Here is a 22,475-nt window from a genome sequence, read left to right as displayed (position 1 = left end):
CTCTCTTCCCCATTACTGTATCTTGGTGCTCCTTTGTGAGTGTGCAAACAAGCTGTTGTTACACATAACACAACCCAGAGTACCATAAAACTACAGAAAGGCACAAGATGCAAGAAAGAGTTTGAAAATTACATTAAATTTGTACTTTGTTAATTGAAAATTTAATTTTGCATTAGAAGTATCTTTATGCGGTGCTTTCATGTTGAAGAGACAACCTAGTCTTTAAAACAATCTTCTGATGCTGCCCACTGAGACAAGGAGGCACAAAAGCACAAAATGTAATGTTAAGTTTGACGGCTTTGTAATGGAAAATAACTGCAGTGCCTGAAGGTACTTGACATAGTTTCAGGTCCCCAGGACCTTAGTACAAAAGGTGTAAGAAAAGCAGAATAGAAAAACAGGACCTGGGGATGGAGAGTATCTGGGACCAGCAGATGCCCAGGATGGGCACACTTAAACTAATTGATGAGTAGAAGGACGGGATGATTGCTGTGTTGGTGGTGCTAACAAACCCATTAAGCAGGTGTAAACATCTCCCTGGGAGTATGGACTAGCTGATGGCCAGAATGGGAGCAGTTAAACTACTGATAAGTAGAAGGACAAGATGATTGCTATGCCTGTAATTTTTAATTAAGCTGGTTATGAAGATTGTTGGGAAAAGTAAATGACCCTTAAAGACCGTGATCACATTTTTGTATGCATGCTGGAAACTTTCTGGAAAACGATGTAATATGCCCAGTGACCATATAAGAATGGCCTGTATAGCAACACAGGGACACATGTTAGGAGGAGCTATCCCCCGTGTCTCCCAGCGCCGCAATAAAGAATACCTGCTTGTCAACTTGAAACTCTGCTGGAGAGTTTGTCCTCCAAATCACCACAAAGCAGGCAGAAATAATGTAGTACTGTTGGTAAGGTGCACAGGCATCTTCATCCTTCCAGGTCTTAAGGGTGGAGATAACCTACATACAAAAATCCACCCATAAATAAAGATGGTAACTAAAGGAAAACCAGACACCACTCAAGTGTTCATCACAGAACCATCTTCTCCATTTGAACCACTGCAGTCAGAATCCTCTGAAGATTCTCTGAAGGGGACCAGAATAGGACTGCTGCCAAAAAGCCAAGTTTGCAGGTTTGCTCCTGCTGTTGTTCGGTCATGGTAATTTTTGAGCTTAAACATACCCTCCTGTTGCAGTTCCTACTACTAAGCCCCCCAGATGCATGCTCAATTGAAGATTAATGCATAATGACCTTATTTTCGATGTCTACCTGGTTCATGGCAAGCATACTAAGAATTTTGATTCCTGAGATTCTCAGCAGCCTGATAAAGCTTGTCACAGTTTCAGGTTTGCCATTATCATGAATACTATCAAAGCAGTGTGGCAAATAACAGCAAATCTGCCTGTTCTAAAGAATTCATGTCCTTGAAGTTGTTATTGTAGATACACATGCAAACATACTACAACATAAGCTTACAACCATTGCCAAACATTAAATCTCAAAGTGAAGCCCTTGTCCTGGTTCCAGCTGGGATAGTTAATGTTCTTCCTAGCAGCTGGTGCAGTGCAGTGTTTTGACTTTTAATCTAAAAACAACACTGATAACACCCATGTTTTTAGTTGTTGCTCAATAGCACTTGCCCTGATCAAGGACTTTTCAGTCTCATGCTCTGCAAGTGAGGGGCACAAGAAGCCAGGAGGAAGCAGAGGCAGGACACCTGACCCAAATTAACCAAACAGGTATTCCATACCACAGCACATCATGCCCAGTATATAAACTGGGGGCAGTTTCCTAGAAGGGCTAGATCACTGCTTGGGTCAGGCTGGGTATCGGTCAACAGGTGGTGTGCAATTGTATCATGCATTACTTGCAGGTTTGGCGCTATTTTTTTTTTATTATTGCTGTCATTTCCCCTCATTTAGTGTATTGTACTTTATTTCAATTATTAAACGGTACTTCTCAACCCACATGTTTTATCTTTTCTTTCTATTCCCCACCCCATCCCACTGGCAGCAGCAGGGAAGCGCAATCAAGTGGCTGTGCTGTACTTAGTTCTGGCTCGGGTTAAGCCACGGCAGCCCTTCCTATCACACATGCACAGCACACCCATGTTTGCACTGTTAGTCTCCTACTCTCAGGACGCAGCAACAGCAAGAGGAAAGCTCTCAAATCACCAGTGGCCAGCCAGCACATGGCCTGGATGTTCCACAACATTTCCGTCAAGGAACAGGGTGCCCCGAGCCGCTCACATCCCACCACGTCGTTTATTCAGCTCGCAGTTAAGGGGGTTACTCTGCAACAGGCCTCCAGCAGCCCCACAAGCGCTTGCCGAGCAAAAACCCCTACCCCACACCAAACACCCCATCATCCATCCGAGCTCTGAACGGCGCTACCCCGCCCACCAGTGGAAGTGACGTTGCGGGGCGGAGAGCAGGCGGCCGCGCTGAATGGCTGCGGGCGGCAAGGCTCGAACCGTTGCTGTTGGTGCTCGGGCTGAAGATGGCGGCGGCGACCGGTAAGAATTCGGCCCCGTCGGCTGAGGTGAAGGCGGTGGCCGCGGGCTGGATGCTGGAGTTCTCCTGCTGCTGCCTGTGTCGGCACTTCGGGGACGGGTGCCCCGCAGAGTTCCAGCGGTGGAGCGACGTGGCGCATGGTGAGGGGCGGCAGCTGTTAAGGTTCTGAGGGAGTGGGCGTCCGCGGCTGTAGGATCACTGTGTCCCTGCAGTGTGAGGAGTAGCTGTCTTTATCACAGTAAAGAGTGGCCTAAAGCACTAATAGTGCTTCTGCACTTTGTATTTTGTGTAAGCACGTTTTATGCATGCATATAGCCTTCTAATGACGGTGGTCGCTAGGAGGTTTTCAGCTCTTTTGAGGACTTAAGAAGATTCTTACAATACAGGGTAGTCTCTTGAGGCTGTCTGCTGGCATCAGCAACGTTTGCACATAATAAAACAGCGGAGACTGATTTTTCGTTCACTTGTTTAATTCACTGGTGTTTGGGTTCAGAGTGTGGTATGGCAGCTGTGCTGGAGTGGTGTAAAATAATTGTAAGTCTGGGGAATTTCAATGTTTTGGTGGAATGGATCCAGGGAGGGAAACAAGCTGAACTGTTCCAGTGACCTGTGGTTGCTGAGTGGCTGGGTTGAGGGCTTTTAGATGACGAGGTGAATACAGCATTGGTGTTAATCTGTCATCTCAGTTCTGTGAAGCTTGAATGTATAATGTAGTTACCTACATACTGTCAGTGCTTATTTAAGCTGAGGCTTCATATGCTGAGTTCAAAGCTACAGAAAAAATAAAGAGGGTTTAGTGAAGAGATGCAAATGTGCTGAAGAACAGTGTAGAATTGCTTAAATATACAGAGTTCCTTGAGTTTGTATTCAGGCTTATGGTAAAACTAGAAAAAGGTATTTCAAGTAACTCTTGTCTAGCAGATAAAGGTGGGCTAAAGTCTAGTGGCTGTATTTGAATGAGTAAGCATGCATTTTAAATGAGAAATACTTAAGAGTAGTTAACAGCTGGAAGCAAATATCCATGCCTCAGATAAATTTGATGGATATATGATGCCTTTTCTTAGAAAATTTCTTTCCTGAAGATACCAGGCTAGAGCTTTGGGGGTTTTGGTTTATTTTGTTTTGTTTTTTTCTGTGTTGTGCATGTGTTCTTGGTTCAGGTTAATGTGAATGTGTGACTTATTTAAACTTTTGCAAGGAATGGAATACTATGGCAAGTGAGAGGTAAGAAATCTAAAGATAATAAAGTGCATTGAATGAGGTGCTGCTTGATTAAATGAGTAGTGGGGCTTTTCCATTTGGCCTTGGGACCATGGCTCAGTGGGAAAGTTGTACTGAAATTTCACCAAGATGTAGGTGGGAAGGAGTCACTGTCAACACAGAAGCAGATTGGAATATTTCCTTAGAGCAGGAGAACTTTTTAGGACCATATTGGTGGAAATTACTAAACTGAACAAAATACAGTGTCCTGTGGAGCTGGAAACTAATAATGACTTTGGAATTTGTTCCTGCCTTGTTGTTTGTTCCTGCCTTTCCAACAGGAAAGAGTTGGGCATACTCATCCTATAGGATTACAAAGTCAGAAGTGTAAAAGTCTATGGGGAAAAACTAAGCACTAAATTGTGTTGTAGAAGTCAGTGTAGTTTTTTCATAGAAATACAAAGGTACAGTGTCACAGGGAGACCCTACTGAAATGATGATTGGCTGTCGACAAGAAGGTCAGTTCAAACCAGAGCAAGTGCAGAGAAGCAGGAAGGCTAAGGGAACAGCACAAGCTATTTTGTTAGGTAATAAATAGTATTGCCATACAGCTCATTACACTGCCAAGTAGAAATAGGTAGTTACCTGGAATTAAGGACTTAAAAGACAGCATGGCAAGGTCATATGCTCTGCCTACTTTATCCTTCCATGACAGGGTATTGTGGTCAATATATCTGAATGAGCTTGTGTAGGTACCTACATGGTAAGGAGCTGTATTTGTAGGGTATCTAATGAAAGACTAAGATGAGAAATAGATTTGAGTGGTCACAGGGAGGAAAGCTTGTCATATAATTAAGGGCACTACTAACTAAATAATAGAGAAACTGCCTTGGAGTGGAGAAGTGGAAGAGTCTAGAGAACTAAGTCTGTAGTACTAAGGCTATGTCTCTTTCTGTTTGTCTACATTACTTGTGGGTCATTGCTGCTAAGGACTTGCTGTCCACACAGTAAACTATTCCAGGTTTGTTTCCCTTTGGAATAGCTCTAAAGGAATTCAATGTGTATACTGAAGATGTCTCCACTGTACAAACTGAGAACAGAAAGTTTGCATTTTAAATGCAAAATTTAAATTTAAAAATGCATCCCTGCTCAGAACTAAAGCATCAGTGTTGGTGCACCTTAAAAGAGCAGAGGAAATTGAAAGATATCAAGCTACTCGGCAGCTTTTGGCTTGTGGAATTCTTCAGCTGCAGGATTCTGCCCATTTCCAGAATCTACAAGCTCTGGCTCCGTGTTCAGGCATTATGAGAGTGCTTGTCTCCATCGTAGAATTCATCCAAACTCTTTGAAATTGGACTCTTTTGTCAGCTGTGGAAGATGATTGCATTTGTGATCATAATGACTGGCACTTCTGTTCTAAGCAATGTACTTCTACTTCCTGTTTTGGCTATAGGAATTAAAAGCTCTGTCATAATTGAAGCAATTGTAAATATGTTCTTCCAAGCCCAAATGACATTATCCTGGGAATCATTTAGGGCTGTTTTAGTTACTTTGTAATTTAATGCTTATCCATTGTCCATAGGTGATTGTATGCTAATAAGCAAGCAGGCTACGTACTTGCTTCCAAGTAAAACGATGTTATGTGCCCTAGTTGTCATTGCAGAACTTGGGGGTCCCATGCCCTGGAATCCTTTCTTTTGCTAGGTTGACACAGAAATGTGTACATAAACACTTCCTGAAATAGAGTGTTGTCTGCAATTTGGATAAGTCACTTGATACATTCTTCACTTTTCATTTTGAATGTTTCTGTATTATGCTGTCAAGATAAATTACTATGTTCAACACAAAAAATATGAAGTTCACAGTAAACCAGCATGATGGAAATAATCTCATGATGGCTCCTATTCTAAATTATGTAATAATGCTTGTTAGCTTCCAGCCTTGCAAGGAGGATTTCCCTTTTAGATTTATATTTCTGACTAATCTCTCCTTGTAGCTTTTGCTGTTTTTGATCTGGCAGTTGCTATGGCAACGTGTAAATGTTGACCATCTGCATATGGCTCATGTTTTGTGAGCATTCCATATGAATGTTCCCTGGAGCAGGCAGTTGTCTTTCAGAGTAAGTTACCCAGATAAATAAAACTTCACTTACTTATGTAAAATATGGTGGTCTTCTAATTTAATGATATATGCCTGTGATGCATCTTACCACTTCTAGGCTACTGTTGTGAACTGCAAGAGGGGAAGGTTTTTCAGGTCAAATTCTTTATTATGATTTAAGTTCTTCTAACATTGACTGATATTAGATAAATGCTTTCATCTGTTCCCTAATGAATTAGAAATTTAGTAGGTTATTAAAGCCTGATAACATAGTGCCTAGTATATTTCTAGCCACACTGTGGCAGTGCTGGAACAAGACTGACTTAACTTTTCTTTTCTAGCTCTTACTAATGGCCTCTCCAAAATACCTACACATCAGAAAAAAAAGGTGTACCTCTGTCAGCTTTTGATAAGGATCGCAAAAGGAAAAAAACTTGGTAAATAACTTCCCCCCCCCCCTCCCCCCCCCCGCATGTTTAAATAGATTTGCATGAATTTCCACAGAGTTCTATTATGTATGCTAATACCTTTATCTACAGTAAAGGCTATGTTTCACACAGTCTTACTGAACATATGTTTATATATATATCTAATAAAATGTCTGAACTCTACCTTTTGGACTGTCTTTATGCCACATGTATGCAGGACCAGTGTTGTTCTGTGCTGAGTGATTTAGCTGCTTTGAGTTTGAATGACTGTATGCTGCTTAAGTTATAGGGATGGAGGTTTTGGTCAGGTTAGTATCAACAAAATAACATTTTGGAAAAGATTGACTATTTTATTGGTGAATGATATTTGCAAGTTTAAAGCACAGAATATGCATTCCTTTCTGCACATGTAACTCTAGAGGTTAAAGTAGGACAAGCAGTAGGAATAAGAATATGGATGAAAAGGATGGCGTCCCTTGTTTCTTATAGAAGGCTGTAAGTCTTATAGCTGGGCACAGGTCCTTGGGACTCTTACTGTCATATCTTCTGTTTGGCTGTATTCACAACTTGTTGGTTTAGCCAAACTGACTTTGCATCCATGCTCAAGTTTCTGGAAGACTTAACTTTTCTGCTGATAGTTTTTACTGCTTGATAAAACTCACTGGAATTTAAGGTCTATAAAACCATTGTTGCCAGCATGAGCATGGAAGAAGTGTGACAGAAAGGATTGTTTTTATAAAATGAAATTTCTGATGTTACTTGTCAAATAATACTTTTCTTGATTTAGTTCAACTTGAAATATTTTAAATATTAAAATCTGGTTCTCATAATATACAAATTATGCAACTTTGCTGATAATGCTTTAAAACTATATTTTTGTTGTATATAACACTTGTCAATATAAATTCAGTGTCTGTTTTTTATCTAGCAGTATACACAATGACCTGTATGGTAAGGAAGATTGCATGTGCTTAAGTGGGTATTACATCAGATGTAGTTGCACAGTATACATGGAAAGCTAATACATTGTGTGGTAGCTCTCCTCATTTGTTTCCAGTTATTAAAATAATTATTCTGTATTGAGCCTTAAAATAGAGTAGGCTGTCTCAGATGCCAGCTCTTTAACTTAAACACTTTGGTTTTCTAATATTATAATAACCTTAATATGAAGTGTCATTACTTGATTGAAACAATAAGTAGAGAAACCAGAAGTGTGCTTTGTTATTGTTTTTTGGGTGTGTTTTTTGTTGTTGTTGATTTTTTCTTTAATGTGTGTATCTATATATATGATACTATTTAAATTTTCAGTGTTTATCTTCTGTTGCAGTCGGTGTCAAATATTTTTTATATTTACAGCATTGCTTAAATTGTTTACCTTCTGTCTGAAAACTACTGTATGAAATAAGATGCTGTGAGAGATTCTGCTATGTCATCTAAAATTAAGGAATAAGTAAGGCTGTGGTTCAGTGAACATCTTAAGCTAAGCTGGCAGTGTCATGAATAAAAAAAAAAGCAGTGTTGTGCATCTGCCATCTCCTACTGCATCTTTTAAGTGGGCAATGACCAGACTAGGAAACTGTTCCTAGAGTGTTGAGGGTTATTTGGCTGGGCTAGATTTCTGCCAAAACTGGTTACAGATCCTGCTTGCTGGGAGTTTGTGCAAACCTTGGTGTTGGCACAGCAGTACTATGACACAGGAGGTTGCTTCTGCTTTTTCTGTGTTAAGCTGTTTGAATTTCCCTCTGAGTTTAACCTCTTCTAATGTAACTAAAAGTAAAGACCCAAATATATAGACTTGAGGGAGAGAGAGGGAGCACAAAAAACAAACCTTAAGATAGTGGTTATATTACAAAATTACCAATATTGATACCGAGTGTTTTGATATCTGATGCCAAACAATGCAAGAGTATTGTTAATGCCAGCCTGAATACAAGATGCTAAACTTAGCACTACTGCAAGTTTAAGTGAACAGTAAATACCAGACATGTAACCTCCCTTAAAAATGTAACAGTAATGTTATTAGCAAGGGCAAGAAGAACCAGTCTCTCTGAAAAGAAGGCATTTAACCTGCGTCTCTAAACACACTTGAAGAGAGACTAAAAAATGGAGGAAAAAATAATTGAAGTAAAGTATAGTGCATATTACTTTATTGTGTATAAATAATATAATTAGCTTTACCCTTCAAATTTTTAAAATACTTTTTTCTATCTCCTCTCTTCCCTTCCCAAAGAATGTCATTTTGAAAATGATAAAAGAATTTCACCTTTGGAATCTGCCCTGTCTTTCTGGACTTTACTTGAAAAGGAAGAAGTTGAACTGGAAAAGCTTCATAAAGATATTCATCAGTTGATTCAAATTCAGGTTTGTGTGACTTAAAATGCTTTAGGGTGCTATCTATTCTGCTAAAACGCGTCATTTTACAAGAAGTTTGGGCTATTAGCAGGCTGAACTAAATTTCTAAGTTTGTTGTACTTTCAATACAGAGTAATTAGATCTGTACAGCAAACCTTTTCCTGTCTAAGTTGGTTCGTGTTTGTCGCAGTTCAAAATTGTTTCAAAAGCTGCCAATCTTAAAAAAAAAAATAAAACCATTTGTATCTTGAGCTTTTAAATATATTATTAGTAGCTTTTTTGTTTTTTCTTTGCTTAAAAATAATTATTTGTATGGGAAAACCTTTGCTATCACACATGTGAAAACATGTTGACAGGTACTGGGACTGAAAATCTGGGAAAGATTAAAGCAATACCTGGTAGGTAAGTATGGGACATTTTAAATCAGCGAGTGTCCTTTTAAAAGCCTGGCAAAAAGGCTTTGAACCTTTATAAGTGAGGTTTAATGCTACTTTAGAACTAACTGTTAAAACTAGGTAATTGTTGGTAACCCTTAAATAAATAATCCTCTGTATTTTGGAAGCCTTACAAAACTACTTAAGTGTGAATTATTTTTTTTCTTAGTTGAAATATATTTCAACATGTCTTGTAATTATATTTGTTGTAGATTGTAGCAGTCTATATGGAAAATGGATATTTCAAGGAGGCTGCTGAAGCTCTTGAAAGGCTGTTTACAGACTCAGAATCAGATAAGGTAGTAATTTGCATTAAGCTGTTTCGCCTTAAGAGAACGGGTTTCCAAAGCTAGCAAATGATACATGCAAAGTCCTATTGTGATTGCTGCTTACGCAGTCACCTACACACCTGTGGCACCTATAGATACAAAAAGAAATTTGTAGGTAGGGGACTGATAGAAATAATGGGTGGTGTGGGAGAGTAGACTATTTCTAGCAGCAGTTGTTCTTCACTGTGGACAGCATCAGTCTGAACTTCATCTCCCACTTCATGTAAGGTGTCACTATGGAATCTGGGAGTCTGATACTGCTGTTTTCTCAGAGTAAAGACAGTATAAATATGCTGATAGAGAAACAAACTCCCAAGTAATCAGTCTTTTTCTGAACCATTACAGTGCACTCTGTCTCTTCTGATTACTGTTCTACATACTGATGCACCACAGGGAAGAAAAGCTCTTTAGCATCTGTAGTATAGAGTGAATATTATTATTCCTTTATCTGGAAAAGATAATGTGTGGGTCAGGCCACCTCCTGGTTTGATGTTGACTACATCATTCAGAAAGATCCAAGTTCAAGTGCATAGCTCTAAAAGAATAGCTAGTGCACACACCTGAATTTGCTGGGGTGGAGGAAAGAGCAAAGGACTGTAGGCAAAAAGAGGAAAAGGAAAAAATGCTGCCTCTGTCTTCCTCTGGTATACTGGGATATGTGTTCTATATAAATAGTTCCATATCTGTAACAAAATCTTCAGATACACTCTTCATTCAGATATTTGGAAAGTGTAGTCTGTGGTTAAGTACTCATTCATAAATAAGAATGCAGCCTGTACACAGAAGTTAATTATTGGATGTATTGGTCTCTTAAGATTTAGAGTGGTTGGTAGACAACATGTAAAGTTATGATTATCAGTATCAGGGTGTCTTTAATGCTATGGTACTAAATAGCCCTTTTCCTAAACATTGTGAACCCCTTTCAGTGGCAGTCTTTTTGAGGCAGTAAGTGGGTGTCGTGGTTTAAAACCAAGTCCACACAGCTCGTTCACTCCCTCCCCCCTTTCCTCCCCCAACTCCCGGAGAGTTAGGAAGGAGAATCCAAAGAATGTAACCCCCACGGGTTGAGATAAGAACAGTTTAATAGCTAAGGTATAACACAAATCACTACTGCTACTACTACTACAAATAATAATGATAAAGCCAATAACAAGTGAAGAGAATACAACACCTCACCAGCCACCGACCCATAATTTACCCCACCCTGCCCGACCGAGCACTGACTGATACTTCCTCCATCCCCCCAGAGCTCCAGCCCTTCCGGGTTTCTCCCGGTTACATCCTGGATATGACGTGCTATGGTATGGAATACCTCTTTGGCTAGCCTGGGTCAGGTGTCCTGTCTCTCCTTCCTCCTGGCCTCCCCTCTTCCCTGGCAGAGCATGAGCTCAGAAAAGGCCTTGGACAAACCAAACATTTAAGCAGTAACTCAAAACATACTGGCTATCAGCAACTGTTCTCAGCCCGAAAGTCAAAACACAGAACTGCATCAGCTACCAAGAAGGAGAAAAATGACTGCTACTGCTCAAACCAGGACAGTGGGAAAAGAGAACCCAGTAATGAGTGGCCTTTTCTTGGTGGTTTGGTCCGTTGACAATCTTGCTTTTGGTGTTAGACCTAAAGGGCATGAAAATAAGGATCCCTGGAAAGTTATATTTAACCACTTACTGAGTAAACTGGTATTGTGCCTAACTGACTTCAGAACCCTTTCAAAATGTAGCGTGAAGTTGGATAGGTATATTCAGAGAACTGTATAATCATGTTTAGCTTTCTGTATGTCCTGTTTAGCATAGATGCCAAGTTTACTATAGGATACATTTATGTTGTATAAAGCTGTGTTTTTCTTAGCCTTTAAGGATGAAGCTGGCAACTGTAATTAAAAGCAAGGATCCCTATGTTCCTCTTCTCCAAACCTTCAGTTACAATGTTTTGATAAGTAAAATCAAGTCTTACATTGAACTTTTCATGAAAGAAAATGAAACTAACTTCTTATTACAGGTATGTCAAATATATTTTCAAATCTTATTTCAGAAGAGGTGCCTGATAAGATTAAATAGATTTATACTTCCATATAGGTTGTTTAGAAAATATTCAGTTACTGTGTTGGAAGAAAAGGAAGTTTTTCTTTGTATTGTATTAATTAAAAAAAGATTGAATGTATGTTTAGGAGAAAGTGGGAATAAGACTTCTCTAAACTGTCTCTCCTGAATGTTTTTTCCACAACTTTTGATTAGAAAAAATAGGAAAAAATAAGTAAAATGAGGTCCATCGTTACTGTGTGCTTAAGAGAAGCAGTTTTGATCTCAGACTACTTAAAAGATAATAAACTATATATTTGATGTTTATATAAATTTTCATGCAAAAACTGAAAGTTCAAGACCTGTTAATTTGACTGAAAGCTTTAGGAATGTCAGAGGAGTTAGGAGATAGAAGATTGTTATTGCTGCTTTCCTGTAAATGAAAAAACTCCTTACAGTCTTGCTCAAAAGTGGTTTAAGATTGGCAAGAACAACATTCCTCCTTCAGCTCATCTTCAGGAGGATTGTAAAGAATTTCTCTTATGTTTACCTCCTATAAAAGAATATTGAATTACTCAATTACAAAAGCGCAGTCATCTAAAGGTAATAAGAATCACATTTTAGATAAACAAACTTGAAGTTCCTCTAGGGTTTTCATTTTCTTACCAGAAAGAGAGTAGAGAACTTATACTTTTTTTTTTTTTTTTCAGTTTAAACCCATTACCCCTTGTCCTGTTTCAACAGGCCCAGCTAAAAAGTTTGTCCTCATCTTCTTTATAGAACTGTTGCAATAAGGTCTCCACAGAGCCTTCTGAACAACTCCAACTCTCTCTGCCTGTCTCATTAGGAAAGATGTTTCAGCTCCCTGAGCATCTTCATGATGCTTGAGCAGGTCCATGTGCTTCTTATACTGGGGGCCCCCAGAGCTGTACTCCAAGTGGGATCTTACCAAAGCAGAGTAGAAGGGGAGCTTCACTTCCCTCAACCTGCTAGCTAGGCTTTTTTTTAATGCAGCTCAGGATCTGGTGGCCTTCTAGGCTGCAGGTGCATATTGCACTTGGAGTGTTGTGTGCAGTTCTGATGCCCTCAACATAAAAAAGGCATGGAACTGTTAGAACAAGTCCAGAGGAGGGCCACGAGGATGATCAGGAGACTGGTGCACCTCCCATATGAAGACAGACTGAGAAAGTTGGAGCTGTTCAGCCTGGAGAAGAGAAGGCTGCATGGAGACCTCATAGCAGCCTTCCAGTATCTGAAGGGGGCCTACAGGGATGCTGGAGAGGGACTATTCATTAGGGACTGTAGTGATAGGACAAGGGGTATCGAGTTGAAACTTAAACAGCAGAGGTTTAGATTGGATCTAAGGAAGAAATTCTTTACTGTTAGGGTGGTGAGGTACTGGAATGGGTTGCCCAGGGAGGCAGTGAATGCTCCATCCCTGGCAGTGTTCAAGGCCAGGTTGGATGAAGCCTTGGGTGATATGGTTTAGTGTGGGGTGTCCCTGCCCATGGCAGGGGGGTTGGAACTAGATGATCTTAAGGTCCTTTCCAACCCTAACTATTCTATGATTCTATGTTCATTTTTTCATCCACGTGATGGGTCTGCATTGCCTACTGCTGTTTTCTAGGCTGCTTTTTCTAGGTTGTTGTCAAGGTTGGAATCTACAAGTTTTCAGCTCCTGCTGTTGAGGAAGCTGTTGCACTTCAGAGAGCTCTTACAGGTTAGCTACCCCAAGAACAGCCTGCACGTAATGCCTTACAAGGAAGAAGGACCTATACTAAGCACAATTATTTTACAAGTACAATTTGAAGCCTACTGTTAACTCTTAAAACACAATATAGTGAATTTCCTTCACTACCATCAGCCACTGTAAAAGAGCCAGTGCTTTGAAAACTTACAGCTGAAAGTTGTGGCAGTTTGGATATTTAAGAAGTTTCTGACAGTGAAACATTTTCTTCTGTGATTGGAAGTGTTCTGTAACCAAAATGCCTTCCAGTACTTACATGGATGAATGAGTGAAATAGGGAATGATTTTGTATTATCTGACTTTTATAAATGTTGAGAGACTCTGCAAGCTGCTGTGAAGGACAGGTTAAGATTTCAGGAAGGACTTTTCAGGAATTGAGGATTTCAGGAAGCTGCTGTGAAGGACAGGTTAAGATTTCAAGAAGACTGAAAATTGGATGGATGACGGAAAAATAACAAGAGGCAAAAGAAGAAATAGGTGAAAACAGGAGCAACTGGCTAAGCAGAAAAAGATGTAATATTTGACCTGTAATGGATCTGTCAACTTAGTAACATTCTGACCTGTTTTGCAACACCCAAATATCACTTGTGGTTATATAGACAGTGTTGGATAGAAGATGGTTGACTCTGTTTAGTAATAATGGTGGTGCACAACCAGAATTTATTTTATGGCTTAGGTAGTAAATACACCTTAAGATGCTAGGGAAAAAAATTGATAGCAAAGTAGCAAAAGCAATATCATGTGGACTAATTTTAGGGGGTGGGGAAGGGATGTGTCATATATTGTAGCAAATAACTGGGGGGGAATCTGGGGAAAAGCAGGAATCTTACATTTCTCTGGGCATTCTATAAACAGTAATGAACTGTTGTTCCTCTTGGGAATTGAGAAGAAATAATCTGTGGCTAGAAATTTAGGCAGGATGTAATAAATTTCTTTTGTTAACACAGGAAAGGTTATGCCTGATCCTGCCACGTGCTACAGAACTAGAAGAACTTGCAAAGCCTGTCAGTTTTCAGTTTCTAATCTAGTTATATTAAACTAACTTTGGAGTACTTTGATATTGTTTGCAGTCTTAGTAAATCTCTGCAATGTGTTTCACACATCTACATGTTCACTTGTTAAGCAAATATTCATTGTATTTGTGTGTCTGTATAAATATCACTTGGGGCTATGACTAAAATTTCTCTCGAGTTGTTAACTGGTAACAATCTTGTGTTCAAGGCCAGGTTGGATGGGGCTTGGGCAGTCTGGCCTACCAGAAGTTGTCCCTGTTTGTGGCAGGGGGATTGGAACTAGATGATCTTTAAGATCCCTTCCTACCCAAACCATTTTATGGTTAATACATTGCAGTTGTTTTGGAACTGCTTATTCTAGTAGGTATATGTCTGAAGGGTCTAAGAGATACATACTATTAGTTTTAATAGAAAGCACGCACATTTACACATTTCAGTGTAAACTACTGTCTAGGTGCTGGCTGGCTTTGATTTTAAACTCCTGATTCCGTCTCTCACAGGCAGCCACGAAAGAAGTAGAGTCTCAAGGACTGGGAGCAATAACATTGCAAAGCAAGACTGTGAATGCTGATGAAAATGACAAAGAGAATTTGGAAACAAAACAAAGGTTTGTGTTAAGCACTATACTGCTGAAGGACATGCTTGGGCAGTAACTTGAAACTCGTAGAACTAAGAGTGTGTAGAAGGAGGGACATTTAATTCCAAACTGCTATCTAATAGAAAACTATGAACACATTCTCTGTCTTTAAGTTTTGTCTTTTCTGTGGTTGTTAACTTCTGGCGTTTACCTCAAATAGCTTGGCATTAAGTTTAAGTACTTGTTGGAGATAGAAATTTTTTCAGTTTAAACAACTGTCAGTCTCTTATAATAGTAAAAGCATAGGAATGCTGGGTTGTTTCTTTTTTTCTTTTATGCTTGATTGAGCATCTTTTAGTCCTGTCCTCCAGACTTTGGGCTATAGCTCATCTGCAGAAGAAAGAGAATAAGGAAAGGGAATCAGGCTGTTACTTTCTCTTTACCATTAAACCCAAGTTTCTTTTAGTGATATTTCTGTGATGATGGAAATTGGATATATTGTTTCATGATTCTGGCAACATGAACCCTCAAAACGATTACATTCTTTTCCAAGAAATGTTGGGGCACTTGAAGCCCAGCTTCTTCCCCCTCCTTTGACTTCATTTTAAAAACATACTAGTATTCTGGGTTTAGCAAGGCTACTTTTTTCATAGAGAATAAATTGTAGCCCTTAGTTGGGATAGAGCTTGTATTTCTGCTGTTTTATACTTGGAATACTTGCCCTTGCTTAGATAAGGAAAATGACTGGTGCAGACAGTATGCAGGAGGAAAAATCATAAGACCTTTTTGTTTGGTTGGTTTTTTAAGAGCAGTTCCTAACGCAATTACATCTGAGAGGTCTGATGAAAGACTTGATTAAAAAAAAAAAACACCAAAAGCAATTAAACAAACAATCCAACTAATTAATAGATTGTGGAAAAGGTATGAAAAAATACACATGCAGAATGCCGCAAATCTTCAACTTTAATGTCTTGTGTATTTCTCCTCCAGATATAGAGAGGCAAGGTTAAGAAGCAGTGTTTGTATGCCACTGTTTCTGTGCAGCAATATTGGGATTTCCTTTCATTTAAATATTTTTTAAGTGTGTAAATGACAAGCTTCTGCCTAGGAAATTATTTTGGGGCTTTTTTAAGGTTAATGAAAGAGCAACGCAGTATTACAGATCAATCACCTGGAGATGTAAGAAAACGCACAGTAAGGTAAAAATTTGTTATTGTTGCTTTTGGTCAAAGACATTTCATGTTCTGCACATTTTTACTTCAGTTCTGTTTTCCTTGCAGGCCTCATTCAGGAGGGAAACTCAGAGAGGCAACTGTTCTTCAGAGTGAGTATTAGCTTATTTCTTACACTTTCAAAACAGTCATGACAAATACTTTCTCTCCCCTTCCCACCCTGCAATAAATGTGTTAGTGGTTTGGTAACTGCTAACCAGTGTGATTAATTTAATATAAAAATTACTGTGGTGGGAAAAAACCATTCTCAATTCTTCTTAGAGGCTTCTGGAAATGTGGATTTGGTGGCTGTCACATTTGGAAGCTATGAAGTGGCTTAAGGCTCTCTGGCAACTCATTTTTGCAAAATTGGTCACTATTTTCTGGTTTGCTTGGGGCTTTGTTTGCTTTACTGGCATTTATGCCATTCTGTGCAAAAGAGAGCTGCCAGAGGAAGTACTGAAACTTGTCTCTCTTTGACTTGTGGTCTAGGTAATTTGGAGAGGGATAGGGAACTAGAGAAGTTGGCTGACTGGAAAACCAAATTGTTTGAAAAACAAATCAAAAGGAAGTTACCATGTTCATGCCTCTTCTTGGTATAACTTTTTAAAAAGTTGCAACATGAATTATGTATACACTGTTTATAAGTATGATCCTCTTACCACAAAGAGATGACATTGTAGCGTCTGCATGTGGCTGTGTTGTACTTGGAAGGGCAGACTCTTAACATGCCTTGGATGCTTGCCATGGTAAGAACCTGACATTTGTTCTGTGGAAATGATGGAACCTGAATACAAAGTATCATAGTTCATCTGCTTAGCTTCCATTCTCTCTATGTAAAATGAGAAAAGGATGCATAGAACCTGCTTAGCAAGGTTCCATGGGATATAGCCCTAGAGGGTAAGGGGGCCCAAGACTCTTGGTTAATATTCAAGGATCACCTGCTACAAGCTCAGGAGTGTTGCATCCTGACTAGAAGGAAGTGCAGCAGGAGGGCCAGGAGACCTCCTTGGATGGATAAGGAGCTGCTGACGAAAATTCACAAGAAAAAAGAGGCTTATAAAAGGTGGAAGCAAGGACAGGTGGCCTGGGATGAATACAAGGATGTTGTCAGGGTAGTTAGGGACCAAGTTAGGAAAGCTAAGGCCCAATTGGAGCTAAACTTGGCAAGGGATGTTAAAGATAACACGAAGGGATTTTATAGGTATGTAGCAGCTAAAAACAGACTAAGGCCAATGTAGGCCCCCTCCAGAAGCTATCAGAAGAACTAGCTACACAGGACTTGGAGAAGGCTGAGGTTCTGAATGGCTTCATTGCCTCGGTCTTCACTGGCAAAGGCTCTGACCGCAGCACCCAAGTCTTGGAGGGCGGATGCAGGGACTGTGAAAACCTAGACCTTGGGCCCACTGTACATGAGGATCTAGTTCGAGACCATCTTAAGAACCTGAACGTACACAAGTCCATGGGACCTGATGAAATCCATCTGCGCGTCCTGAAGGAGCTGGCGAATGAAGTTGCAAAGACACTGGCCATCATATTTGAAAAATCATGTGAGGCAGGTGAAGTTCCTGATGACTGGAAAAAGGGAAATATAACCCCCATTTTCAAGAAGTGGAAAATGGATGATCCAGGGAATTACAGACCAGTCAGCTTCACCTCTGTGCCTGGCAAAATCTGGGAGCAGATTCTCTTGTAAGGCATGCTAGAGCACATGAAAAACAACAAGGTGCTTGGTGACAGCCAGCATGGCTTTACTAGGGGAAAATCCTGCCTGAAAAATTTGGTGGCCTTCTATGACGGGGCTACAAAAGTGATGGACAGGGGTGGAGCAGTTGACGTCATCTACCTGGACTTGTGCAAAGCGTTCAACACTGTCCCACACGACATCCTTGTCTCTAAATTGGAGTGTCATCAATTTGATAGGTGGACTACTCAGTGGATAAAGAACTGGCTGGATGGTCGCACTCAAAGAATTGTGGTCAATGGTTCAATGTCCAGCTGGAGACCAGTAATGAGTGGTGTCCCTCAAGGATCGGTGTTGAGACCGGTCTTGTTTAATATCTTTGTTGCTGACATGGACAATGGAATTGAGTGTGCCCTCAGCAAGTTTGCCGAGGACACCAAGCTGTGTGGTTCTGTTGGTACACTAGAGGGAAGGAATGCCATTCAGAGGGACCTTGACACACTTGTGAGGTGGGCTGATGCCAACCATATGAAGTTTAACTATGCCAAGTGCAAGGTCCTACACCTGGATGGGAGCAATCCCAGGCACAGCTACAGGTTGGGCAAAAAGGAAATTCATGGTAGTCCTGCAGAGAAGGACTTGGGGGTGTTGGTCAATGAGAAAATGAACATGAGCCAGCAGTGTGCACTCACAGCCCAGAAAGCCAACTGTATCCTGGGCTGCATCAAGAGGAGCGTGACCAGCAGGTCAAAGGAGGTGATCCTGCCCCTCTACTCTGCTCTCGTGAGACCTCACTTGGAGTACTGTGTGCAGTTCTGGTGACCTCAACATAGAAAGGACATCGAACTGTTGGAACAAGTCCAGAGGAGGGCCACGAGGATGATCAGGGGACTGGAGCACCTCCCATATGAAGACAGGCTGAGAAAGTTGGAGCTGTTCAGCCTGGAGAAGAGAAGGCTGCATGGAGACCTCATAGCAGCCTTCCAGTATCTGAAGGGGGCCTACAGGGATGCTGGAGAGGGACTATTCATTAGGGACTGTAGTGATAGGACAAGGGGTATCGAGTTGAAACTTAAACAGCAGAGGTTTAGATTGGATCTAAGGAAGAAATTCTTTACTGTTAGGGTGGTGAGGTACTGGAATGGGTTGCCCAGGGAGGTTGTGAATGCTCCATCCCTGGTGGTCTTCAAGACCAGGTTGGATGAAGCCTTGGGTGATATGGTTTAGTGTGGGGTGTCCCTGCCCATGGCAGGGGGGTTGGAACTAGATGATCTTGAGGTCCTTTCCAGTCCTAACTGCTCTATGATTCTGTGATTATGTATGTTTAATTGTATGTAACAGTGGTTCATTATTCTATGCCACATTTTACCTAATTGTTTAAAATACAGTTCTGGGAGCTTTTCTGCACAGAAGGTATGGTGACCTTTTTGAGCAGCCTAGTTTTTGAGTCCTTGGGCTAAGGCAAGGTTCATGTGTATACATATATAAAAGTATATTCATGTATAAACAGACTGAAATTTTCCCAGTTTGTCAAAGCATATCATGTATGCACATGCATTGTACATTCTTGTCTCATTTAGATGGTAGAATGAAAAACTGCTGCCCTAATGTTGACTCCTCATTGGTCTGGATGTTTATTAACTGTGTTCTAGGTTTGAATGGCTTGCAAAATGTGGAAAAACAAGGACATGCTTTGGTTTCTACCCGAAAAAAACAGGTTTGTATCTCTTCTTTAAATGGATAAAAAATTAATCTGTGCTGCATAAATTTTTATACTGCCCCCCAAAACTTCATTTGACTGTCTCTAAAATGCCTGTGTTTAATATTATCCATGTTATTCAAGCTGTGCTGCAGATCCTAAAACTTGTTTTAAGTTCCAATTACTTTCTTTAAAAAAGTAAAGGCCTTTTCTTGAGCAGCCTCAAATATTATTGCTAATGCTTATGAGCCTTTAATTTGTTGAAATACAGTTACTAAAGCTTAGTCCAAGTCTTTTAAAACATATAGAAAAAACAAAAAAATCTTTCCACTGCTTGGAATAAACAATTTAGGATGTCATTCGCCCCTGAGAGTTTTGGGCAAATATCAAGGGCTTTTTGTTTTCCCACTTGGAAGGTTAAAGATTTTGCAGTTTTATAATTCAATACTTTGTTCATATGAAGTGAAAACATGTGTTTTCTTGGGAAGCTAATGACAAAATTCCCTATTGGAGGGAAGTACAGAAGTTTGTGCCTAAATAGAAGGCAATTTGAAGTTGATTTCATGTTGGGGCGCCCTGTTACAAACTGAGTTTTGATTATACCAAACTTTGTTCACTTCTCATAAAATGATAAGCACTTCTGAATTAACTTAATATTAAATGTATTCCAGTTATTGAATTCCTCTTGATAATATCTCTTAGGAAGGAATATGGAGTCTTTCTGTTTAGATAACAGTGCAAGTTGTCAACATACCTCCATCTGTTTTATTTTTCTCTTGTGTATTTTGACACTTAGTTTTTCACAAAACAGGGGAGGACAACCATGCTTATATTTTTCAGACTGTCCTTTAGGAGGGTTGTACTTATTCCTATTACTTTCATCTTTTTTACTGAAGTACTTGTTAAATCTTCAGTTACATGCTGTACTCAAATTGCTTGAAGTCCTAATGAGAACTCATCTGTCCTTAGAGGTGAAGCCACCTGCTATATATAAACAGTTTTTCACTTTCTTATTGCTCTGGGTTCAGCTGTAGAAGTAATTTTTCTGCTTCCTAGTAGCTGGTGCAGTGCTGTGTTTTTTGGCTTTAGTCTGAGAACAATGCGGGTAACACACCAATGTTTTTAGTTGTTGCTCAGTATGTTTTAGTGTTGCTTACCCTGATCAAGGACTTTTCAGTCTCATTCTCTGCCAGTGAGGATTGGCACAAGATGACGGGAACAAGCAGAGACAGGACACCTGACCTGAACTAGCCAAAGGGATGTTCCATCCCGCAGCATATTATGTACAGTATATAAACTAGGCAGAGTCATTTGGAAGGGCAGATTGCAGCTCAGGTTAGGCTGGGTATTGGTCACTGGGTGGTGAACAGTTGTATTGGGTTTATTTATTCTTGTGTTTATTTTTTCCTTTCCCCTTTTAGTTATATATTTTCTCAGCCTTTCCTCATAGGAGAAATGCTGTAGTCCCCTAATCATCTTTGTAGCCTTCTGCTGGACCCTCTCCAGTAGTTCCTTGTCTGTCTTGAACTGGAGAGCTCAGAACTAGACACATTACTCCAGATACAGCCTCACCGGGGCTGAATAGAGAGGGAGGATAACATCCCTGCTGGCAAAGCTCTTCTTGATGCAGCTCGGGATTGGCCTTCTTGGCCACAAGGGCGCATTGTTGGCTCATGGACAACATGTTGTCCACCAGAACCCCCAGCTCTTTCTCAGCAGGGCTGTTCTCCAGCAGGTCAGCCCCTGTACTGGTACATGGGATTATTCCTCCCCAGATGCTGGACCCTGCATTTGCCTTTGAATTTCAAAAGGTTCCCCTCGGCCCATCTCTCCAGCCTGTCTAGATCCTTCTGAATGGCAGCACAGCACTCTGGAGTATCAGCCACTCCTCCCACTTTTGTTATTGTCAGCAAACCAGCTGAGGAGGCACAGTATCCCTCCATCCAAATCATTGTTGAGTAAGTTCAGCAATACTGGACCCAGTATTGATCCTTGGGAGACACTGCTGGCTAGTTACAGGTCTCCAACTAGACTCTGCCATTGACCACAACACAGAGACCTGCCATTCAGCCAGTTCTCAATCCACACATCTCACTAGAAAACAAAAAAGAGGCTGTGTATTTAATTCTGCTGTTACATTTCAGTTAAAGCTGAACTATACATTTATAGAAAGCTACCATCTGATAGTAGCAAAGAACTCATTAAAATTTTATGAAAACTCGAAAGAAATTGATTCAGAACTGTAAACACTTAGAAAAGTAAGCATTTGCTGTCTGCGTGGTATTTCTGCCATACTCCCTAACAGTGGGATCTCATAAATACTGTATAGAAAACAATGATAATTGGTCTTTTAGACAATAAATCTGCTCCTCCTCTTAATACTCTGGCTTTATTTTCTTGTTCCTAAATTAGAGAGATGTAGGTGTCATAGGATTTAGGGAACTGTTTGTACTTAACTTTATATGCTTGCTGTATGTGTATGGTAAGTCCTGTGAGTTGTCTGAAATCTGACTGCTTGCTTAAAGACTGAAAATTTGGTTGTTCAGAATTTAGTCACACTTGTATGGAAAAAAAATCCATATATTTAAATTTGGAGAAAAAAAGAAATCTGAGCAGTCCCAGAATGCACAATCAAAGGAAGATAGGTTGCTAGAGTAGAACTGACTCTAAGGAATAACAAGATTTTCAGATATGTTGTGGTATGTCTACAAGATCTATCTGGCAAACTCAAGTTCTGCCAGTGTTCTAAACTAACCAAATGTCATATTGTTCTGGACTAGGCACTGTGATTATGTTAGCTCAAGTATAGTGCTGTATTATGTCCAGTCTCCCACCCAATCCTGGTAGCTTTTAACAGTGGAATACAGGAGTCTACATAACAGCCACCCCAGAGGGCACAGGTGTGGCAGGGCTGGGGGGGAACAAGTTACTGCTCAATGCAGTTCCTCAATGGAAAGAAAATGAGTTATTTCCTGGTTTACCTGTTAGGCAGGCTCTACATTTACAGGTTAAAGCAGAATAAATTTGTTTTTAAAAATGCTAAATATAAACAATTTAAAAGCAAAACAAGCAAAATTCAACCCATTTAAAAGCAAATGTAACAAGTAACAAAGGTTGTGATTGTCTTTGTTGCTGGAAGTGTTTGAATTATCTGCTGCAGTATGTCA

General features: G+C 40.1%; 1 protein-coding gene across 3 annotated transcripts in view; it reads left to right on the top strand.

Moving 5' to 3' along the window:
- Positions 1–2,439: 2,439 nt before the first annotated feature.
- The window catches only part of TERF1 (telomeric repeat binding factor 1), a 26,548-nt gene continuing 6,512 nt past the window's right edge, over positions 2,440–22,475 (top strand). For 2 of the 3 annotated variants that reach the window (XR_004080823.2, XM_031050530.2), the window contains exons 1-8: positions 2,441–2,656; positions 6,158–6,253; positions 8,475–8,605; positions 9,243–9,329; positions 11,208–11,357; positions 14,638–14,744; positions 15,995–16,038; positions 19,262–19,326. Coding sequence is in view for 2 of the 3 variants with exons in the window: in XM_031050530.2 (XP_030906390.1) it covers positions 2,503–2,656; positions 6,158–6,253; positions 8,475–8,605; positions 9,243–9,329; positions 11,208–11,357; positions 14,638–14,744; positions 15,995–16,038; positions 19,262–19,326 (834 nt within the window). In the remaining variant the exon portion in view is untranslated. Of the gene's footprint in view, positions 2,657–6,157; positions 6,254–8,474; positions 8,606–9,242; positions 9,330–11,207; positions 11,358–14,637; positions 14,745–15,994; positions 16,039–19,261; positions 19,327–22,475 lie in introns of all 3 variants that reach the window. The other variant, XM_031050532.2, reaches the window with a different exon arrangement.

Source organism: Melopsittacus undulatus, chromosome 1 (genome assembly GCF_012275295.1).
Source record: "Melopsittacus undulatus isolate bMelUnd1 chromosome 1, bMelUnd1.mat.Z, whole genome shotgun sequence".
Classification (NCBI taxonomy): Eukaryota; Metazoa; Chordata; class Aves; order Psittaciformes; family Psittaculidae; genus Melopsittacus; species Melopsittacus undulatus.
The sequence above is the reverse complement of the archived record's forward strand: the minus strand, read 5'-3'. Positions and strand labels throughout refer to the sequence as shown.